Source organism: Cebus imitator, unplaced genomic scaffold (assembly GCF_001604975.1).
Source record: "Cebus imitator isolate Cc_AM_T3 unplaced genomic scaffold, Cebus_imitator-1.0 Scaffold10, whole genome shotgun sequence".
Lineage (NCBI taxonomy): Eukaryota > Metazoa > Chordata > Mammalia > Primates > Cebidae > Cebus > Cebus imitator.
The window spans coordinates 4,703,078-4,722,183 of NW_016107325.1; the positions used below are offsets into that span (position 1 = coordinate 4,703,078).

The 19,106-nt window shown below is 38.8% G+C and overlaps 1 protein-coding gene across 8 annotated transcripts in view; it reads right to left on the reverse strand.

Moving 5' to 3' along the window:
* The window catches only part of RBMS1 (RNA binding motif single stranded interacting protein 1), a 213,955-nt gene that overhangs the window by 83,216 nt on the left and 111,633 nt on the right, over positions 1 to 19,106 (reverse strand). For 6 of the 8 annotated variants that reach the window (XM_017547737.2, XM_017547719.2, XM_017547726.2 and 3 more), the window contains one exon: positions 9,717 to 9,892. In XM_017547737.2, the coding sequence (XP_017403226.1) occupies positions 9,717 to 9,892 (176 nt within the window). The remainder of the gene's footprint in view (positions 1 to 9,716; positions 9,893 to 19,106) is intronic. The other 2 variants (XM_017547706.2, XM_017547715.2) reach the window with 1 other exon arrangement.

Below are 19,106 nucleotides of genomic sequence, written 5' to 3' on the forward strand. Positions count from 1 at the left end.
AAAATTTGTAAATGGGCACAAGAAGCTATATAATAGTAACAGAAACAAAAATGGCATGCATTTTCTGTAATTAAGTATGAAAAATCATCATCTTAATTTTTACTTTTTGGGAAGACTAAAACAGTCTTTTTACCAGTCAATAAAGATTAGCCTTTTTTAAAAAAAATTTTTTTTAAAGGACACACTTAATGAGAGAAGAACTATGTGCCCACGCCACAACTCTGGTTTTGTTTACTTTTATTTTTCTTTCCTTGTCTTTCAAAAAACTGTAAGAAATAAAAATTCACTAGATATAGATTTCGGTACCCTGTAAAATTCCATTTAAAAATACCATTTTAAAAACCATTTAGAAAATTCAAACAACTACAGTACAATGTAATATAGCTCAGTATGCCCAATCTCAATTACCTGAGATGTGGTAGCTACCAAAGAAAAAATCATCTGTGGGTGTTTTATTGTAATGCTTGTAAGTTAAATACACCATAATCATTATCATCACCACCAGCAGTAAGATAGTTCTTCAATTTGCTTGGAAGACAACACATGAAGGGTAAATTTTATCTTAAAAAGAAACCATTTCCTTATATTAGCCTCTAATTTAACCCTACATGAAAAGTTTCAGATTTCTAAGACTCAGAGATGTTCCTTAAGAATGATGCTGAATGTAGGCAATGAAACCTTTGGTTTATGTCTGTCACATCTGCATAGCTATCTGAATACTCCTGTGTGGAATATATGTAGAGCATGTGTGTGTCTTTCTTTCTAAAATAAATGAAATAACTAAGGGTATGTTCAGGCTTTTTGGACTGAGTCATTCTGAGTCAAATGGCTCAAAATTCTCTCTTCAATTTTGAAGTGAGAACTGAGTTCCTGTTCGGTGGAGTGATTTTCCTACTGCATCACAGGATCATTCTTTTGTACTGAAAATAAGGGCTCTCCTATTTCATGTAATTTCTATACATTCCAAAGGATTTCCTATTTATGTGGGCATTTCAAAACACTGGGTCAGCTGGGCCCATTGCTCTTTTCAGAGTAAATGTTGAAGATAACTTCGTAACAGGGTAAAAGCTGATTAAGTATCAAAAACCTATTGAATTTATGAGAATACCTTCACTTCCGAATTTTACCTTACAGGTAGCCTAATCCTTTTGTAATAAAAAGGATGATCATTTAATTTCAGGGTGGAGAGAAAACATCTTTTTTTTAAAAGATGGGTTGCTTAAGAAATCTTAGTGTTATAGAACTCAGTGGAGACGTACAAATAAAGGATATAACCATTTCAAGTTGTCCTTTTCCAGTTAGTTGCCCTCATTTCTTATGACATTAAGAATAACTTAAAATATTCTTTTAAATCCCAGCTACTCAGAAGGCTGAGGCAAGAGAATTGTTTGAACCTGGGAGGCAGAGGTTGCAGTAAGCTGAGATCGTGCCACTGTACTCCAGCCCAGGCAACAGAGTGAGGCCCTGTTTCAAAAGAAAACGCTTTAAAATCAGTATTCAACAAATTAGCTCATGGTTTCAGAAAAGCAAGTGGTTCACTGGGCCCCATTTCTAGATAACACAAATAAAAGCATGGTTGAATCTGGGGAACACAGGGAGAAGCTGGTGTTTAGGGACTAAGAGAGAACCACTAAGAGTTGGTGCCTTTCATGTGTGCTCTCTCCCAGTTAATGCAACTGGAGGTTTCCTTCTCATCTATGACAGTCCTGGCCTTCTCCAATCCACCCTCTTACTTTTGTCAAAATTAGCATCAGAGAGGGAAAGAAAGGCGAGAGATTCATTATGCTACTCTTCTAATCCAATAACTAACTGTTTCTCTGTAACTAAAGAATAAACTCGAAACTAAAATATTGGCATTAAGTATATTAGTCAAGATGCTAACAATATGCCCCCATCCTACACCTCCGGCCTAATATTCCTTTACACCCACTGACGCCCTGTCACGGGAGCTCTGGGTAACTAACAACTGCCGAGTGCCAGCTCTGTACCAAGAACTCCTCTCTGTGCCTTTTTAAACACTCAAGAGTTCTCACACCTCTTAGGTGCTTCTTGATGCCTGGAGGACACTATTGCTTTCACCTTTCATAAAATTGTCCTTGTCCTTTAAGACTGAGATTTCCTCTCCTTCCTGAAAGCCACCCCAATTCCCTCACATCAAGGTTAGCCTTCTTCTGGCTTCTCCCAGTACACCACATTGATGATAATACTATCCCTGTCTCTCTGCTAATCTATCTTGCTTTACTGTTTCACCTTTTAAGATCTGCGCTGTGTTCAAAAGCATAAGGAAAACTTACAGAGAAAACAAAACAAAGGAACAGAAAATTAATATGTATTGGGTATTACAAATGGGAAAACATCTTATATTTCAAAAATATTTCCTTTTAAATAGTAACAAGCTATCATAAGCTAGATTTAATTTCACATTTCTATGAAAATTGTATGTTTTACCGCACTTGGAAACATATTAGAAATGTACTGAATGAAAGGGAAAGACTGGTTGATCAAGAATTGGTTTGGGAATAATGGAAGGGCTGTCTGTAGAAGTTGGAAAGAGTAGAGTTTCCTCATTTTGTTTTAATATCAAGTCAATGGTTTTTCCATTAACACTGCTACACTGAGTTATCTAGAACTCTTCATATGATGTCAATACCACAGTAACCTTTAAGCTACCCAGCCTTGGTCAACAGAGACTCTCACACATTTGTTCCACTACAAATCAGGGAGAGCCATTACCAAATCTTGCACACCCATGCTATTTTTAAATCTTTTAAAAAAACTGGACATAATGGAATATTTTACATGCCACAGCAATAATTATGATGAGCAATAATCAGGGGTGGGTACCATGTGGCTGAAACTATTCTTCTGCAAACACAGGGATATCTCAGAGACATTGCTGGTTCCGTTCCAGACCACCGCCATAAAGCGAGTATTGCAATAAAACAAGTCAAACGAATTTTTCTGTTTCCCAAGCATATATTAAAGTTATGTTTACACTATATTCTAGTTTATTAAGTATGCAATAACATATGTCTAAAAAACCCTGGTGTGCATACCGTAATTAAAGAATACTTTATTAGCCAGGCATAGTGGGGCACACCTGTAATGCCAGCTACTCAGAAGGCTGAGGCAAAGTCACTTGAGCCCAGGAGTTCAAGGCTGCAGTGCACTATGATCATGCTTGAGAAGAGCATGTGCTCCAGGCCTGGGCAACAAAGTGAGACCCCCATCTCTTAAAAAATGTTTTATTACAAAAAACTGCTAATTATCATCTGAGCTTTCAGCTTAAGTCGTAATCTTTTCGCTGGTTGAGGATTTTGCCTTGATGCTGATGGCTGCTGACTGATCAGGGTGGTGGCGGCTGAAGGCTGCGGTGGCTGTGGCAATTTTAAAATAAGATAACAGTGAAGACTGCTGCATCAATGGACTCTTCCTTTCATGAAAGATTTCTGTATAGCACGCAATGCTGTTTGACAGCATTGTACCCACAACACAACTTCCTTCAAAACTAGAGTCAATCTTCTCAAATCCTGCCACTGCTTCTTCACCTGGTGAAGATATGGTCACAATATCTTTACCAGGAGTAGATCCTATCTCCAGAAACCACTTTTTTTGTTCATCCATAAGAAATAAACTCATCTGTTCCAGTTTTATTGTGAGAGTACAACAATTCAGTCACATCTTCAGGCTCTACACTTCTAATTCTCTTGCTGTTTCCACATTGCTTTCTTTACAGAAGTCTTGAACAACTCAAAGTCATCTATGAAGACTGGAATCAACTTAAACCCCTGTTAGTGTTAATATTTTGACCTCCTTTCATGACTCATGAATGTACCATAATTTAATGCCATCTAGAATGGTGAATACTTTCCAAAAGTCTTCAATTTACTTTACCCAGATCCATCAAAGGAATCACTATCTATGGCAACTATAGTCTTATAATATATAATAATAATTTAATAATTATTCAAAGTTGAAATGACCCCTTAATCCTTGGGTTACAGAAGAGATGTGCTAGCAGGCATGAAAACAACATTAATCTCCTGTACCTTTCCATCAGAGCTCTTGGGTAACCAGGTACATTGTCAATGAATAATAATCTTTTGAAAGGAATCTTTTTTTCTGAGTATGTCTCGATGGTGGGCTTAAAATATTCAGTAAACCATGCTGTAAACAGATGTGCTGCCATTCAGGCTTTGCTGTTCCACTTCCAGAGCACCTGCAGAATAGATTTAGCATCATTCTTAAGGATGCTAGGACTTTTGGAATGATAAATGAACATTGGCTTCAACTTGAAGTCATCAGCTGCATTTGCTTTAATAAGAGTACTGGTCTGTCCTTTGAAGCTTTGAAGCCAGGCATTAACTTCTCCTCTCTAGCTATGAAAGTCCTAGATGGCATCTTCTTCCAGTAGAAGGCTGGACTGTCTGCATCAAGAAACTGTTGTTTGATGTAGCCACCTTCACCAAGGATCTTCAGTGATTAGCTGGACCTTCTGTATAACTTGCTGCAGTTTCTCCAACAGCACCTGCTGTTTCCTCTTGCACTTTCACATTATAGAGATGGCTTCTTTCCTTACACCTCATGAACTTCTTCTAGCTTCAAACTTTTCTTCTACAGTGTTCTCACTTCTCTCAGCCTTCACAGATTTGAAGAATTAGAGTCTTGCTCTGGATTAGGTTTTGGCTTAAGGGAATGTTGTAGCTGGTTTGATCTTCTATTCAGACCACTCAAATTTTCTCCACATCAGCAATACGGATGTTTTGCTTTCTTATTCATTTTCTCATTGGAGTGGCACTTTGAATTTCCTTCACCTTTTCTTTTGCATTCACAACCTGGCTAACTGTTTGGTGCAACAGGCCTAGCTTTCACTTGGCTTTTGGCATCCCCTTCTCACTAAGCTTAATTTTTATTTTAAAAGCTTTTAAAGTGAGATTTGGGAGATTCTTTCTTTCACTCGAATACTTAGAGGCCACTGTAGAGTTATTATTTGGCCTAATTTCAATATTTTTGTATCTCAGAGAATAGGGAGGAGAGAAAGAGAAAAGGGGAACGACCGGTCAGTGGAACAGTCAGCACACACACACAACATTTAATGATTAAGCCATGTGTAGGAACGGTTTGTGGTGCCTCAAAACAACTAACATCAAAGATCACTAATGACAGATCACCATAAAAGACATAATAGTGATGGAAAAGTTTGAAATATTGTAAAAATTACCAAAATGTGATGCAGAGACATAATGTGAGCATACGCTATTGGAAAAATGATGCCAACAGACTTGCCCAATGCAGGGTTACTACAAACCTTCAATGCACTTTTTTAAAAGCAGTATCTGCAAAGCACAGTAAAACAAGATATGCCTGTAGCCCTCCCTACCCACCCCACCCCAAAAAAATGTCTCAAGAAAAAGGAGGTTGGAGATTAGGTTAGCATAAGCTACTTTCCTGGCTTTCTCAGCTTTCAAAATCAGAATCTGATGGGGCTTTCTCCTCCTTTGTTTTAAATGTAGAATTGAATATAAGTTAAGCTTATTCTAGTAGTTAGAATTTCAAGGATGGAAGAAACGAGGGATACTAATACTTGTTCAGTGACAATCGTGTTCTAGGGTCTGGGCCAGCTTTTTTACTTACATTATTTGATTTAATGCTTATCACAATTTTTTACAATAACATGATTTGACCTATTTTACAGTCTGACTGAGAATTCAGTACTTGCCTGGCACTTTGAGGTAACTCTGGGATACCAAACCTAGCAATCCTGATTACAACTCTTTTGTAGTCTGGGTGACAAATCTGTATAAGGAAATACGGTGCTAGCATCATACATTGTCACAGACATATGGCTAAGTAATGTAACAGGCACTTGGAGATCAGGACCCTATGAAAGTAAGATGCTGATTATGAGCTGGCAATAGGTAAAAATTTAAAAATAAAGAGGAGAGTTACTGGGGTGGTCCAAGCATAAAGGAGGCAGAGAGTTTGGAATTGGCCTTGCTGAATTGAGGTGGGGAGGGGAGGTCCCAGAGGGGAGGTAGCAGAAGAGCAAATGGTTCTCCTGTCACACTGCAGAGAGGGAGAGTCACCCTGTTCTTCTGGCAGGGAGAAGGAGGAAGAAGAAGGGTCAAAGAAGAATCCACAAAACTTAGTGACTAAGGGACAAAGGGAAGGAGCTGCTGACTCCTAAAGCTTCATGTTTAGGAAAGTGTTGAGAGAGAGGATATTTTGAACTTGAGGTAAAATTAAAATATTCAAGTGGAAAATGTGCAGGAAAGTAGAAACAGTGGAGAATAACCCTATCGGAGGATGGGGCTATGAAGGAGCCAGCCAAGAAAACAGAAACCAGAAGGGCAGAGAGTCAAGGAGGAGAGAGATGAGAGTAAAAAAAAGCTAAGGAAAATAAGGAGATATTTAAGATGCTAGTGCAGTTTCAGTTGAAAGTCTGAAGGCAAAATAAAAATGGCTAAGATGTCAAGAAAATGGACGCAACAGGAGCCCTCAATTCATCCAACTAAAAAGTCTGCCTGAGAAGTCTGAATGAGAGAAATATTGCATTGGCAAATATTTATATGACAAATACCATACAGATAAGCAGAGTCAAGCATAGTGTTTGTTTGGCTTGATTTCAGAGAAGGAAGAATATTAAGCCAAGGGATAGCAGATGAATCCTTTGGGTTACCTAGATTGTTCCATTTCCAGTACTTGCTGGTTAACTATACTGATATATTCTTTGTGAACAGATAACCTCTTAAATATAGGGAGCGAAGTTGCAGCAGCCTACAGCAGTCAAGGTTCCAAGATTTTTCCTATGTGTTTTACAATTTAGAAGTTAACTAGAGCTGGCTGACATCTTTCATTAAATGCTTCTAGACAATTTATCTCTTTTCAATTCAGATTACCTGACTTACCACCATCACCACCCTGTGTCAGGAACTTAGGCTGCCTGGCTTCTGGTCTGAGCCCCTGTCCCACATGCCTCCTCCTCTTAGTCATGGTGATCTACACTTTCCAAGGTCGGGCATGACTCTCTCTTTGGAGTCTGGGTGGGGCTGCCTTTCCTTGTCATCTCAACATCACAGTTGCTTTTCCACTATAACCTCCTCTAACATTACAGCATACTTATGTTCTACTTCAAACACAGTTTTTAAAAAATATTTTTTGTTTTCCTCTCCAGTTTTTAAAATTTTCATGTAATACTCAACCTTTGGACTTCATGCACTGTTTGTATGGAATTGGGCCACCATCATTAACATTCCTGGCTTGTCCCCATCTTTCTGTTAAATAATCCTCTAAAATATCCATGCCCCCTGGAGAGCCAAATCATTTGTTTCCTTTGTTTCCCTCCCAATTCAGCCTCATCAGGTCAATTTGTAATTATGGTGCTAAGTTTTAGTTCTAAGTGTTTCTTTTCTTTTTTAGAGGTATGGATTTATATCTATTTTTTTCTGAGAAGTTTCTGATACCTACTTTTCTAAAATCTCTAATTATGTCCACTGGGTTTTTTAGCTCTAGGATGAGTTACTTTCTCAAAAGGTTCTTGTCACTTCTATATCACCAACTAGCTCTTCTTTATGGGAAACAATTAAGTCCAGAACAGGGAAGCTCTTTTGTGCTTTTTCTACATTCTAAGACACGAAACTCTCGGCAAGTCAAATTTGGTATTTACTACATTCTCTGTGTTAAATGGAATGACGTTTCCAGCAAATTCTGAGACAGAGTCCTCTATTATTATGTTTTGCCTCTGTATGGTACATATTAAGAAGACTATTATCAGACTTCAGTAGGTAACCTGGAATTTTACAAGAGCCTTCTTTTGCAAGTGATGGGAGAGAGTGAGGGTTGCAACGTTATTGCTGCTACTGATAACAGCAAGGAGAATAATGTTTACACATGTTAAGAAAATCCATATATGTCAAAGAGAACAGCAAAAAGGAAATGAATATGCTAGAAAAAATGGTAAAATGTTCTTCCACATTTGGAATATGATTTGGTTCAATAAAAAAATTACTGGCTCAATTTTTCAAGTACTTATTTACTGTATATAAAACATGGTGTTACTCCAGTATCTTACCGTTAATTGTCTCCTTGACATCAAAACTCACCCTACATAATTCAACGCTAGCTGGAGAACAATTTGTCTTTTGAATTCCACTCCCTTTCTCTTACACCTCATGAATTTGAGAGTCAGCTTCATTCTTCTGTTTCTTACAGTCATATTTTTAGTTCCTTAGACTTTATGGCACTCTATCTACCTGTAATTACACTGCAAAAACATAATATGACGCCACTGAAAGGCCAGCAGCAGAGGAGATAGCAAAAGGCCTATTTGTGGTCTTGAACAGCTGCAATAGGGCAGGGCGTGCCTGGCAGGGTTCCCTCTGCCTCCAGCCAGCAATGACAAACCCCAAGAGCTGGGCTTGCTTCACAGCAGTCCCTAGTGCAATACATTATTTCACTGCCCCAAAAGCCAGGGATTGGAGTTGAAGTCCACAAGGGCTGGTCAAAAACGGGGACACAGAAAAGGCACACGGAGAGTGCTGAGAAGGGATGGCCTTCTAGAAAGCTCTCCAGATCTTAAAGAGCCACCACCTACTGTCCCAACCCTCCTCTTTCAAAACAAAAGACAGCAAAACAACCATCACCCCCTCCCCCACCCATGGAAGGCCAGATGTTACTTTTAGTTCCAGTTTGGAAATAACTGACCAAGTTAGCTTTGAATTTTTTTTTCTTAAAAAAAAAAAAAAAAACTAATGAATCTGGATTTTACACACAAGAGAAATGAGATGTTATCAGTCAGACGTTTTGAAATTCAGGGAATAGGAAACATTCTCTAGCAAAAGTTTTCTACTGCAGTTATGCAAAATCATCTTTATAAGGGACCATTATTGTCTTAGAATAAATAAAAAGTGCTGTTATATGTGTAGGCTTTTATAGCTTGATGCAATTTGATGCTTTCAGTCCTTACACAATGATCTTTGCACTATATAGTGCTTCTGGCTGCTTGTTTTAAATTAGTGCTTTCTTAGTGAGTTAATGTAATTGCAGCAAAGCAGTACATTTATATTCTATTCATTGACAACATTAGCATATAATGCAAATTTACTATTCATTGACAACATTAGCATATAATGCAAATTTACTTTGGAACTTTATGCACATGCACACATTTCTTCATAACACACTGAATGGGTAGAATTGAGTTCTTATTCTTAAAGAGATGAGGTTGAACAACCCAGACCACAAAACTATGGATGCTAATGGGAACAGACTAATACGGTCCCAGCTGGAATTAAGAGCTTATATTCAGGATGAGGTAAGATGGTTAACAACCTTTCTTACAAACAATGATAGCTAAAGTTCCTCTCATAGGATAGACAGACCCTCAGAGGTGCATCCACAAAAAATGACAACTTTAAAAAAAATATCTAGCCATACATTTTTTCCAAAAATTCATATTTTACTTTTCATATGCCCATAAAGTCAAATTCTATTAAGAAAATGCTCCAATTCATTTTGATATGTAGCCAGTCTGATGATGTTAATATTGACTGAAAAAGTATTCAAGAAGTTAACACTTGAAACCCATTTTATTGTTGCGATACTGAGAGTCCACAGATACCACCTATAAACTCCTCTTATAATGCGGTATATATCACTCTATAATATGATCAAGAAAATACTGAGCAGCTAAAATAACAAGAAAAACTGTTACTTACGGTTGACAGAGCTTCACCAGGTCCTGGTCGGTGGTGTGGGGAGGCAGTCCTCGGATATAGAGGTTTGTTTTGCTGAGCTGATCCCATCCTGAGTTGCTACTGCTGCTACTGTTGTTATTACTGCTGGTGGTGCTGGGACTGGGAGGGGCCATGGGGTGGGCTGGGACCAGAGACTGCTGAAAAACAAGGATGAGGAGACTTAGTATGCTAGCATTAGGAGACTGACACCATTTAGAGGCTGTATGATCTCCCAAATAAAATGAAGTTACCAAGATTTCAATACAGATTACCTTAAGCTACTTTGAGGTATAAATTTTAATTTACATTTTAAAAAAGGACTGTTCATGCTATTTTTAAAAAGCCGTCTTCTGCAACATGAAATTGATAAAAGGATTTTACTCAGTAAAAGTTCTCTGTGTGCACCTTAAATGTGACTAAATTTATGTTAGATTAATGTATTCACATATTTTCAGGAACACATCTACTGAGACTCACAATTAACGTACATGAAGTTAGATGATACCATCTTAATACACAGTAATTCAGAAATCACTAGACTTTTGAAAAGGTTTTCAAATTCTGAAGAACGTTTGATTGAAAGTTGCTTATAATTTTATTAGGATGACTCATCAAAAAAAATTACTCCTGAAGTATAAGAAAGTTAAGAGTTTAATCCAGATCCTCCAAAAAGGACGATCTCACCTAGTTCTAAGATAGGCACAGGACTTCACTGAGACATCTGGGTAAGATTCCCAGGCAGGCTGCCTTTCGCTCTGGCTAACCTTGTGAAACTTAACTCCTGTGAGAATGCTGTAGAAGCTGGAAACCTTCCCAGCTTGCAGCACCCATCGCAACTCTTGTAAAGCCTATAACCAAAGGGCTCAGTGTGGTTTTACAGTCGGCAGCCACCTAGGAAGAATGTCTGATATTATACTCACACCAGATAATTCTCCATGCACCAATAGAAAGAAACCACAGTTCTCTGACCCAGTCCCACACACGTGACTTTAAGGAAGTTAAGTGGCCCAGCTTGAGATGAAAAGGCACACAACCCCAAGTGTCCTCACAGCAAACATGCAGCATTTCACAACAGGAGAGGGACTTTTTTTCACCTCACATTTTCTAAATAATAAACATACTGTACAGCTGGGCGCGGTGGCTCATGTCTGTAATCCCAGCACTTTGGGAGGCTGAGGCAGGAAGATCACCTGAGGTTGGAAGTTCAAGAACAGCCTGACCAACATTGAGAAACCCTGTCTCTAGTAAAAATACAAAATTAGCTGGGTGTGGTGGAGCATGCCTGTAATCCCAGAGACTCAGGAGGCTGGGGCAGAAGAATCGCTGGAACCCGGGAGGCGGACGTTGAGGTGAGCCGAGATCGTGCCATTGCACTACAGCCTGGGCAATAAGAGTGAAATTCCATCTCAAAATAAATAAATATACTGTACTAACTTAAGGACATCGCTCATATGAATAGTTTGAACATTCAAAATTAAACAGTCACTAGACAATCAACAAAAGGTTCAAATCTCATGGACTGGTTTTTACCAGTCAGACATGTCTATTGAAGACAAATCAAATCTCACAGTGGAAAGCTGAAAAGCAGACCCCTTGCAATAAACATACCCTCATTTACCTCATCAGCAACCTCTGTTGCCCACTATAGATTCCTAATTTTGTACCCAGCTTCTGTCATGGTCATCCTAATTCCATAATATCCCAATATGTGGTGATCTCATTAATTTATTTTTATTTTTGATTTTTTGAGATGGGGTCTCGCTCTGTCCCCCAGGCTAGAGTGCAGTGGCGTGATCTCGGCTCACTGCAACCCTCTGCTTCCTGGGTTCCAGCGATTCTCCTGCTTCAGCCTCCTGAGTAGCTGGAATTACAGGTGCACACTACCATGCCTGGCTAATGTTTGTGTTTTTAGTAGAGACGGGGTTTCACCATGTTGACCTGGCTGGTCTCAAACTCCGGACCTCAGGTGATCTGCCCACCTCGGTTTCCCAAATTGCTGGGATTATAGGCATGAGCCACCACACCCAGCCCCAATTATTTAAATATGTTACCATTTCTTCTGGCCCTATATCTTTCAGATTCTTCCTCCCACTGCCCAAGTTCCTTGCTAAGGTATCATCTGGGTCCAAACACCACTTTATTTAAGGAGATTCTCTTTTAGAAGGAAAGCGGCTAGGGTCAATAATAGTCAACACAGAAATGCTATTCACTGAAAGCTGAACTTGAACTGGGAACATAAGTACAGCTTAACCCCTCAATAAAAGCATCCTGAGATCACATCCTACCAAATCTATTTGATTCATGTCCTTAATGAGCAGCTGAACTCATATCCTTTCCCCAAGCCACCGGTTTTTCTCTAGGGGCTAATAACTTTGCTTTCTAGATATAAAACTAAGACCAAACTCTGTCATGTGCTCTGCCACAGGTGGCACCTCAGAGCACCGGCCATGCCCCACAAAGCCTGTGCTCCTTCTCTGAAGTCACTCAGTTGCTACCTGCCATCCAGCCCTCCTCTATGTTTCACATCAGTGAGAACAGAGGGATTGGAAAGTAGCCCACACACGAGCTTCCCTGTCCCAAGCCTTTGACTGACACGGAGAACTTGTAGTTATCAGAGCTAGACAGGACTGAATTTTCTCTTCAATATGCTTTGATTAGTGTCTCAGGAACCATCCCTGACACCGGCCACGCTGTTTTCACAGTAGGACCCAGTATGTTTACTGCAGCTGTTGGGCTCAAGATGAAACGTGGTCATCTGGGATGAGACTTGGAGAAGTCAGCAACAAGCTATGGATCAGGCCCGCCCCCTATCTCTTAGTGGGATTACATCAACACAGAAGCAAATGAACCATCAGGCGTTTAAAAGACTGCATTCCAAGGCTGGATTCACTGGAACCTTTGATTTTGCCAGGAGTGGAAAGGGAGTGGCAGGCATGCACTTGTATAATTAAAGAAACATTTGGAGGTATGACTTATTTAGAGATTATATAGACATGAAAGTCATAGGTTTTTATTTATGTATTCATTTTTGGCGAAAATAAAACTATGATTTACATGACTGAATTTAAATAGCTGGTTTAATATATTTTTGACAGGCATCCGTATTTACTACAGTAGTATCTTCGCACTGTGGGAAGCAGATAGAACCTGTGCCTCCTTGCTGCCGCTGTAAGTTTGCCCTGTGAGGGAATAAAATCTCCCAACATCTGATCCCAGGCAGAAGAAGGGGGTTCCTAAATGTACCCAATGAGGACTACTAGCCTCTGGTGAATCCTATATAGAACAAAGTTCAAATTCAATTTTTATTCCCAAGTCAAGTCTTTCTTGGGGCTTACTGAAGACAGAGAAAGAAAACTGAAAGAGAGGAGCATTGAATTATTCTAGGTTGTCAATTTTTAATTTTCTGGTGCAGAAATTTTTAAACCAAAGATTAAGTTTTTAGAAGTCACTGAAACTAAAAATACCTGATTAAACACTAGATACATGTTCAAAAAAGAAAATTCAAATACAAAAAAACTGTTTACTCCTGACTATTCAGAATGAGTTAATAACCATTTTAATAGTAGGATATATTACATGTTGACTACGCCAGAGACTCTGCTGAGTACTTTATATACATTACCATACTTAATGCAGATAGGCAGATACATTATTGTTCTCCGATTTTACAGATTAGGAAACTGAGTCTCAAGAAAGGTTAGGCAACGTGTGAAGGCCACACATATTTAGAAGGTGGAAGGTCTAGAATTTGAACCCAGGTCTGCTAGAAAACAAAGCCAGAGCCTTCAAACAGTACTCTAAGTGGCACCCCAAAACACTTTCTACATCCTGAATGTCCTATTTGTATTCTTCCATGTTCTGTGTCCATCACTTTTGCTAATTACAAAATTCAAGCTTCTCTGAAATGTGATAATACCATTGGCAGATATGTTTTTTAAAAAGTAAAAGGTGCCTTTAAGTTAACAACTTGATAGTGTTTAAAAAAAAAAAAGATTAGCTCTTAAAAGAATTGGTTTTAAAAATTCTACTTTATAAATCTTTTCATTAAAGAATAAATTCTACAAACAACTTTGGAAAGATTCAGCATATTATTGCTGACCATTAGTCAACATTTTAAGATGATATGACTTTAAACTGAAAAATTAAACCCTCACTCATAGATTAAAATGCAAGTACTGATAAGTCTTTAACTACAGCTTCGTAACTCTGAGAAATTTAAAGCAATTACACTTTGTAGTTAGAGTATGTGTCTTGGCAGGACAAATGATAAACTTCAACAAAATTTTAAAAAGCTTAGAAAGGGACCAAAAGGGAAATATTTTACCCAGCTCATCACTCATTTTCATCACTGATAGTCCTTTTACATTTTGCCTCTCAAACCCTAAGCTGCCTTGGAACTTGAAAAGATCCTCTTCGGACGAAGCTTGCAACTATTTACACACATTCAATCTAATTAGGGGAACTGGTGGCTGGATAACCACAGCTAAGTACCCACCCATCCCAAAAGAGCCTAGCAGTTGCGCAGCTTTCTCCAGCCTAATTTTTCCCATTAGCAGGTCAGGTAAACTACATTCTTGTATCACCCAGGGCAAAGGAAACAAGCTAATTCCACTTTCTTGATAATATTTATTTGGGCTTAATTTGCATGCCAAAATGGATAGAAAACAACGTCACTCAAGAATAAATGGGGTGGTTGTATTAGCAGACCCTCAGCCTTTCCTGCACAAGTGGTTTGGTACCACCAGGAAGAGCACTCATCAGCACTCAGGGAGAACTTCCTGTATGGACAGTACTCAGAGAGCACATCCTGTGTGGGCAGCACTCGGGGAGGACTTCCTCTATGGACAACACTGATGCCTCCATCCGGCCAGAAGTCCCACTGGGCCTCCTAAACTAAAAGGATCAACACCAGGCACAGGGCAACTATACATAGAGCAATACTATCTCCCTGTCTATCACATCACCCCCTAAAGAGAAGAAATAGTCTCTCCTCTAGAAATACAAATCTAAAGGTCATTTACAAAATTAACCATGTGTGAACTAAAATACATTAATAATCACATACATTGTTGTAGATTTCTATGCAGCAAAGATAATTTTAAAACAAAAACTTGTCATTTAAAATTCTATTGTCTCACTTCCTTCCTATTATTAACAGGCTAAAGAACAGTGCTTGGACCAATCTTATAGCTGAAACTGTCCGCCTCTTCTCACTCGCACCTTACTTAGCCACTTCTCTAAGAATTCTAGCACATTTTAAAGGGAAAGGAAAGCTAGGACCTGCCCTTTAATTTTCTTCACCACCACCACCACCATGACCACCACTTCTTTAAAGTTTTCATCCTTACAGTTAAGAACGTTATCATTCCCATCCGTTGCCTCTACTCCTACCACCAGCACCACGACCACCGCCACCATTCCAAACAGCAGGTTGGTTTAATGCATCAACGATTTCCTTTATCCAGAAGAAAAATAATCACTACAGTTGCCCCTGGGCACAGACAGAAGTTTACAGTACATTATCATTTTCACAGGGAAACAGTGTAAGATCAAGCCTGAAATGAACTGAGTACTACGTGACGACCTGAAATGAACTGAGTACTACATGACGACACTGTCTACTAAATTCATTTCCATACACTGGTTCCTCTCCATACGCTTTCAAGATATAAAAGAGTCTATCTTTAAAAATAATTATTATTATCTTTCAAGATTAACAATGTAGAGAAATTATCAAACCGGAAGGAGGGGGATACCCACATGCGCCAGTTATCACCAAGTCAAAACATTTTCTTTGTTTCCTTTTTTGCCATCTGAGTGACTGAAAGAGGGCTGGGAATGGTGGCTGGAAAGAGAAGTTCTGGCACAGGGAACTGGAAAAACAAAACTGAACGTGGGAGGTGAATGGGAGAGAGGTGAGAAACTGGCCAGGAAGCAGGTGCTCCTGGGGATAGGTCAAGGAAGGAATGCCTGAGGCCAGGATGCTAAAAAACAGCAACTAAATTAATGAAGAAGAGTAATGCCCCTTTACACAGCCAGTGTGTCTCATTTATTCATACCATGGAGTAAGGGAAACAATCAATTAATCCTATTTGATACAAGGATATCAAAGCTTAAAATCACATAGCTAATTAGTTAATGAAACTGGGTTCTCATATCTTCACTGTTCCTTGTTTGGAAAAGAAACCTTGCAGCTTCTCAAGACTGTGTAACTGAGCAACATAGTATAATGATTATGATGATTTTGGGTTGGATTAAGCCTGTCAAAAAATAGGGGCCCATGTTATATTCACTATTCAAATAAAACATAAGAATAAAAATTCTCCATAGGCTTCACAATTAATTCTCCATAATATCCATCAAAGCTGATCCTTGCATGTAACACTACAATCTCCACATAGAAATCTCTTGACCTAAGTTCATGAATAACACATCATTTTCTTATGCTTCAGATAAAAGAATTAAAGTTAAGACTTGCATTGTTGAATACAACATGGCTGAGATTTCATTCCAGATCCCATCAGGACACTAGATTCCTTATCATTCAAGTATCTTTCAAGGGTTGGTTCTGTGCTCCTGCACGCTAATCAGCCCAACTGTTCTATTTCCTCCAAAAGTTCTAAGAAGCCCAGGGACTGGCCAAGTTGCTCACCGAGAACTCTGGGCCAGGAAACACACAAGAATTCTTGTGCAATTTGTTCCTTCTAGCTTTGTAACAGCATTTATAAGGGGTATGGGTGTATGAAGGAGTTAAAGATGAATATGAAGATACCAGACTGAAGACACTAAATTTAAGTTAATCACCAGAAAACTGGAGAGCCAAAAGAGAAAGTAAGGGGCCTAAGGCAATGGTTTCAAACTTTCCTTGCCAGAGAATGCATTCATCAAAAAGGAAAAGCTTTTAACAGTGGGTACCCAGCCTTAGCTACCCTTAATTGCATTGCTTACAATGGTGTAGTACATTACAGTTTCTAAAAATAGAGTTCAACCAAGGGAGGATCAGAGAGGAGGGAGGATGAAAATGCACAGGACAAAAAGGTTGAGGAAGGTTTCACAGAGTGGGTGGATGGTTGAGTGAGCTGAATATTAACGACATGTCATTAAGAATAAAAGGGGTGGTGACTCCCGTCTGTAATCCCAGCACTTTGGAAGGCCAAGGTGGGAGGATCACTTGAGCCCAGGGGTTTGAGACCAACCTTAATAACATAGCGGGACCCCATCTACAAAAAAAATTTGGTGGCGCATGCCTGTAGTCCTAGCTACTCACAAGACAGGAGGATCACTTGAGCCCAGGTCAAGGCTACAGTGAGCTGTGGCTGTGCCACTGTACTCCAGCCTGGGTGACAGAGCGAGACCTTGTCTCAAAAAAGAAAAGAAAAGAAAAAGAATAAAAGGAATGGCAAATCTGAAAGAAAGGTGGGTAGAGTAAGGAGAGGAGCAACCAACGAAGACATAGACTGGAAGGAGCATTTTTCATAAAAGCCAGAGAGTTACCCAACCTGGATAGTTGAGAGGAAACTCCCCCAAGTTGATGTTGGGGTAGGAGTGAGGTGGTACTAGAAAGGTAGTAGGAAGAACCTAGAAAGCAAGGTGAAATGGGGACATGACGTCACAGATTACCAGAGTCTCACATGTTCAAAAGAATTTAAACATAGTAAGTGAAGAAGATGGCTCTGGAGAATGCAAACACAGAAAAACTCTTCCCTTCCTTCTATGAAGAGAATGTTTATAATAAAAAAAAAAAATTATTGAATGGAAAAGTTAGAATATCCAGATTCGAGTTTTGCGTTGGCCAGGTGCAGGAATGAGTATTATCCCTGGAAGGCTCAGGTCTTCATGTGTGAAATAAGCATGTTAAACTGGATGATTTCTAAGCTTCCTTCCATTCTCTAAAATTGTGGATAGTGCAGGACAGTGCCATCTCCAACTAAGACATAACAAGATGCAACCCAGTCAGGCCCTTGAATACTCTCCCATGTCTGCCAAATCGCTAGAGAAACGGAGCAAGAGGTTAAACTGGCAGACTCCAAGGCCAACTTCTGTGATATGGTGCAACTTAAGATGAGCAGACATCACACTGCAGCACCATTTTCCTATACCCCTTAGGCCAGCACAGATTCCCAACTTAGTCATAAGTGGTTCTAAGAAAACCTTCCAAATATGTAAGCTATACTAAAACAACAACTGAAGCCTCAAGGAGCAAATGCAAAACAAAAAGTAATCTTAAGAGCTCCCAAAACCAGAGTATCCTTAAGGTGGAAACAACATTATCGCTAAAATAACCGTAATAACTCAGATTTACTCTGTGTTACTTAGTACCCTGTCATCTTTGTGTTTCAACGTATAATCGGTATAAAGAGTTAATTTCACATTCTATTCAATCTCTTGTCTATAAAAAGACTCTGTAATGGCTCCAAAACCACTTTAAAAGAAAATTCAAAACAATAAATAAATTACGGCCCAAACAAACAGCAATTAAAACTCGGTAAACACAAAATCCCACCAAACTTCAGGTGCGAAATTAATTATTCTTCTGAATTCTGATTGCAGGTGAGCGGTGTTTTCCTCCTCCTCCAATTTCCAGATCCATGCCAGTTTTCTTCCTCAACACAGAGCCTTGCAAAGGGGACAAGGTCAATCTCTTCCTTTACTTTTTACTGAAGTGGAAAAAAAAAGTAAGCTTCCTAGGGGAAGTGAAACATTACTTTTATCATGACAGTTCAGAATACCTCTGCAATGCATTTCCTGCCTCACCCCAGTAGAGTTAGGATTCCAGGGCTGACAACTTCCTCACAGCTGTTTTTAAAAGTCTATCTACAGTACAGTCTGTATCTTAGTATTTCTTGTAAGTATGAATGATCGCTGAGATTGTTAAGTCCTCAGGGTGGAAAATACCCATTCTAAAATATACTTTCTCCACATTAAACAAACTAACTAAATATTAAGTTGGAAAACTTACATGAGTAACCTTACAAAAAAAAAAATACTCCCACAAAACCAACTTATTTACTTATTCTTAGATGCAAGGAGGCATGTGAACGACCTTGCAGTACTATGGGTTTCACAATTTAGCCCCTAGAGAAAAAAGCATTATCTGTACTTACAGGAAACTGAACAAGTATTTGCAATCTCCCCATAATAACTTAAAAACATAAAATCTTATCTGACAATGTTGTAATTTCTTATATAAACATCAATGAGAAATTTTAAATTAATATAACTCAACAATGTCTACATTTGTTTCTTTCTCATGGTAAAATCTTGTAGCTTTTGACATGAATAATTAGAGAAAGTGAGTGATACTAGAACAGCTCTCCAATTATACATATCAGTCTATGTATTTGCTTTTCTAATTCTTTTTTTTTTTTTTTT